Source organism: Gavialis gangeticus, unplaced genomic scaffold, assembly GCF_001723915.1.
Source record: "Gavialis gangeticus isolate Ggan-Ray unplaced genomic scaffold, GavGan_comp1, whole genome shotgun sequence".
Classification (NCBI taxonomy): domain Eukaryota; kingdom Metazoa; phylum Chordata; order Crocodylia; family Gavialidae; genus Gavialis; species Gavialis gangeticus.
In genome coordinates, this window is record NW_017729001.1 from 28570751 (window position 1) to 28575311 (window position 4561).

General features: G+C 56.5%; 1 protein-coding gene across 2 annotated transcripts in view; it reads right to left on the bottom strand.

Moving 5' to 3' along the window:
• Positions 1-2146: 2146 nt before the first annotated feature.
• FAM222A (family with sequence similarity 222 member A) overlaps positions 2147-4561 on the bottom strand; it is a 103244-nt gene continuing 100829 nt past the window's right edge. For both annotated transcript variants that reach the window (XM_019507172.1, XM_019507171.1), the window contains exon 3: positions 2147-3723. In XM_019507172.1, the coding sequence (XP_019362717.1) occupies positions 2480-3723 (1244 nt within the window). In that variant the 3' untranslated portion in view covers positions 2147-2479. The remainder of the gene's footprint in view (positions 3724-4561) is intronic.

Genomic DNA, 4561 nt, shown 5'->3' on the forward strand with positions numbered 1-4561 from the left:
GACCGAACTGCCCAGTGGCACAGATGGATGGGTACAAGGACCCCAGGTGCCAGCAACAGCAGTGAACACCCCCTTGGGACAGCAGGGCTCCCCTGGCTGACCGGGCCTGGTCGGAAGCCACCAGTGATCTCCGGGGTTTAGGACACAGCCATGCCAAGACCCTAGGACAGGCTGTATTTGCTCAGTGGCCTTGGGTGGTGCGCACTGTTGCACCTGTGAGACGTCCCCACCTGCTCTTGCATTTCTAGGTAGCGATGTAACCAAGACTGCCGACTTCCCACGCACCAGACCTGTCCCACCCCACGGATCAGGGGACCCCCCAAACTCCGAATGCAATTAAATTTGGTACCACAGAGATGACTCTGGCACCCCCGGCCCTTCCCTGCCCCCGCGGATGGGATGGGATGATCCAGAAGAGGCCACAGCAACCCAACAAAAGCCACACACACATCCAATGATAGCCTGGTTTTACTTTGGGAAAAACAACATCCGGACACACAGCTTGCGGGTTTTCTCTCTTTTTTTTTTTGTTGTTTTCTCTCATTTTTAAAACAATCTAGTGCAGACAGCACTTTTCACAGTAGAATATAATGGTCAATTTTAGTATAAAAAAAACATTCTCAGAGATTTGTAAATGCACTTAGTGCTTGAACAGGCCTTTTAAGGATACAGTACCTCTTTTCTGAGCACAATCATGTTGGGTTTTCTTGGGGGTAGCTTTTTTTTTTCCTTTGAAACATCGAAAAAACTTGGTGTTTCCTGGTAATGCAGAACTGCCAGTTTTTTTTTCCTTTTATAAATGAATAAATCCTATTAAACACATAATTACATGTACCGCGTAACAGACCATAATGAACGTTTTGGAACTGCTTTTTTAAAAAAAAACAACATAAAGTATGCAAATTACAACCCGGTACAATGGCTAGATGCATCGTTAAATGGGAGCCTACAACGCTTCACCTGCAAGTTGTTTCTAAAACAGAACAAAGGTATTGTTGACAGTAAAGAAAAGAAAAAGAAAGAAAGAAAGATCTTGGAAATCTCAGCACTGAGAAACGTTCCTGTTACTGGGTCTGGCTGGGAGGGGGCAGGAGAGGCAGTGGACACGGGGGACACCCCCTCTGAGTGCCCCCCACGCCCCGCAATGGCTCTGCATTCGTCTTGGGGTGATCAAACCGAAATTGCTTCTCGTGTGCTCAGCTGGGTTTACGTTTGTGCACAGCCGGATTCGAGAGAAAGGGACGAGCAGCCGGGGACAAGTGGGCTTGCCGGTGAGGAAGGGAGGGGGCCCCAGCTTCTTTCCTTCGGTGGGGTGGGGTCGGGGGCCTGGGCATTTTACAAAAGGGAGGCAGGGTCCAAGTGTGGGATCTGTTGTGGGTAATTCGCCTGCCCTCTATTCCTCTCGCTTTTGTCCTCTCAGGCTGTCTCTCTACCCGGGGCGGTTCTGGGCTGGGCTGGGCGTATGGGCATATTTGGAAAACCTGCAAGAAGAATGAGGAGGGTAAAATATCCTTAAACGTAGAGCCTGCTCCCCGGCTCTGTAGCGTGGCGCCGCTCTCCGGCTGCGGTGCCGACAACCAGGCAAGGGAATGGGTCCGGTTAGAAAAGCATCAAAAACTCAGGGGCTCATTAAAGTAATGGACGAGGCCCAAGCGGTGCGGGCTGGGGCGGGGCAGGGCAGGGCAGGGTGGGGGAAGGGGAGGAGGAGACTCTTCCTGTAGCAGCCAACACAGAAAATGTACAGTATCTTCAACTCAAAAATAATCTGTTCAAGTTTTCAAGTGTTTTTTTTCCTCTTTACTTAAATAGCCTCCAGACTGTCCCCAGATTGGTAGCTTTACTCAAAGCAGTGCAAGTTACGGACTTCGACTAGGAATTAGGCAAAATTAGCTCTTTCTGGTTGTGACCAAGCTGCATGGAGTTACCGGGGGCAGGGGAGGGGCTGGGACCATCTCTCTCTCTCTCTCTCTCTCTCTCTCTCTCTCTCTATTTAAAACTCTCATCAGACCTCAGTGTGGGACCGGATTTGAGGCTCTCTCCTGCCATGCCACTCTGGCTGGCATGCGCACACACACACGCACACGCACACGCACACGCACACATACGCACACCTGCGCACACTCCCTCACACTCACACTCACATACACAGAGTGAAGCCTTCTCTCCCTGGATAGCAGCAACATGTAGCAATTCCCTGTTCACATTCGTGGAAAGAAAACGATTTCTGAGCTATGTAAGCAAGCAGTCCGTCCTCCTCGGCCTTGCGGCGGGTCTCGGGCATGTCCAGTTCGACGGCCCCAGTGCATTCCAGCGTCTCTGGTGGGGGGGGACCCACCTGGGCCTTCCCTCGCGTCAAGCCAAGCCCACCCCCCCCTCCCTCGCCTTCGCTCCATCACATCCCCTGGCGGTGCTGGAGAGGAGAGTGGCTGTCAGTCCCGTTCTCGCCAGCGCCCTGTGTTTGGAAAGCAGTGGCAGTCTCTTATCTGTAAACGGGCAGGCGGATGTGGGCGTGCTGATGGTCCAAGAGTCTGGGGACAGACACCGTCTCATAGCCCTTGCCCAGCATCTGCTCCTTGATGCAGGGCGGGTGGATGTCGTTGATGAGATACTCCAGCGACTGGAGGCTGCTGCTGAGGATGGAGGTATTGCAGAGGGTCTTGCTGGGCAGCCCATCTGAGGGGTGCACGGCGAGCTCGCGGTGCCCGTTGGCGAGCTCGGGGGGGTTGTAACAGTCGCTGTTGGGGGTGACCAGGATGCTGTTCCAGGGGGGCGCAAAGTACTGCCCCACTGAGAAGTTGCCGTGCATCCCCACGCAGTTCAACGGGGATGAGCTCACCTTCTCCGCTGCCCCTGTCAGGCTGTAGGGCCGTGACACCCCCGCACATGTCTCCGGAGACTTGCTGACGGCGCCCCCCCCGCCGCTGCCCCCGCTGTACATGCGGAGCTGCTGCTGCTTCTGCTGCCACAGCAGGTAATCCATGCCGTCCGGGTAGACGGCTGCCTTGGGGCCCATGGCTAGGGCTGGGTTCGACCCGATAGCCAGGTCGGCTCCCTTGCGGCAATCTGGCAGGAGTGCGCCAGCATAGGCCACGGCAGCGCCAGCTGTTGCCATAGTGGCGAAGCTGGCGGTGGCACCGTGCTTGGCCGGGCTGGGGTTGGTCACCACCACGCCTTGGCAGGCCTGCTGGGAGCCCTGGGCCTGGCACTGCTGATTAATCTGGTAGATGATGCTCTGGATCGAGGGCAGGTTGGATTGTGGCAGCGTCAGGCTCCGGCCCGCGAGCGGGATCACGGACGTCGCCACAGTCACGTTCGGGGGTACTGGAGCCTCGATCTGCTTCTGGGCCCCGTGGTAATTCAACTGCCCGGCGCAGGCGGGGCCTGCAGCTAAAGTGCTTGACACTGGGTAGGGGGCGACACCCACCTGCGCGGGGGACATCTTAGTCCGCTTGCCCTCCGCGTTCTTCACCACGCTTTTGCTGGAGGCCTTCACGATGGCCAGGAGGCCCTGGTAGCCACCGGCGTGCACGGGGTACGGGCTGTAGCGCTGCCCCGTGGTGTCGTACCCATTGACTGTCCGGTTAAGGTGCTTGTGCTGCGGAACCCTGATGTTGGTGGGAAAGATCTTGATGGTTAAGGGGTTGTTAGCCACCTTCTGTGCATAGGCGTCCAGTTCAGCCGGGCTGGGGTAGCGTGGGGAATGCATGGAGACTGCCGTTTCACCTAGGAGACACAAGCAAGAGCACAGTGTTATGCTCCCACGTTGTACACACCCTGCAAACAAGTGGATGCTGCGACACAGGGGGTCTCCAGCACAAGCAATGGGGGGCAGCTTGGATTGTACCCCAGGGTGGGAGAAGAGAACTAGAAACCAGGACTCCTGGGTTCTTCTGCCAGCCTAGGTCAGGGGCGACTCGTGGCTGGAAGGTCAGACTCATCTGCAGCCTCCATGTGGCAGTGTGGCCTGCACCCAGGGTAAGCTGGGCCGCCAGAGCCTCCCTGGGTTGGAGGCATGCGCACAGAGGTAGCACTGGGCAGGCCCTTGCTGTCATCCCCTCACCCCATCCCCTGTGCCAACTCTGGGGACCAGCAGCCTGCCCGGTGTGCTGCTGCTCTGGCACGTGGGGGTCCCAAGTTGAATAGGGCAGGTGCAGGGCTCCCAGCTCCCAGCCCCATCCCTGCAGAGCCACTGCTTGCCTGTGCACCACTTATTTACTTCTAGGATGAAATGTGTCAAGTGAAATACAGAGTTGCTTGCGCTGCACTGAGCTGGAGCCGTCGTCCCCTGTGCCCTGGAGTTGGCTGGCTCTGCTGCCAGAGTGGGAACCCCTTCCTTACAGACAGTCAGGGAGGGGTGAAGGATACTCTGCAAAGCATCCAACTGGCCTGGCTGCTCGATGCAGCACCAGCATATGAGCCTCTGCACACACGTGTGATACCATACATATAAGCTGCCTAGACAACATATGCCCCCAACAACCTGCTGCAGACAGCCACATATGTGCTCTACGCTTGCTTTATGAGTGAGACCCCCCCGCCCCCCCCATCCCCAGCATGACAC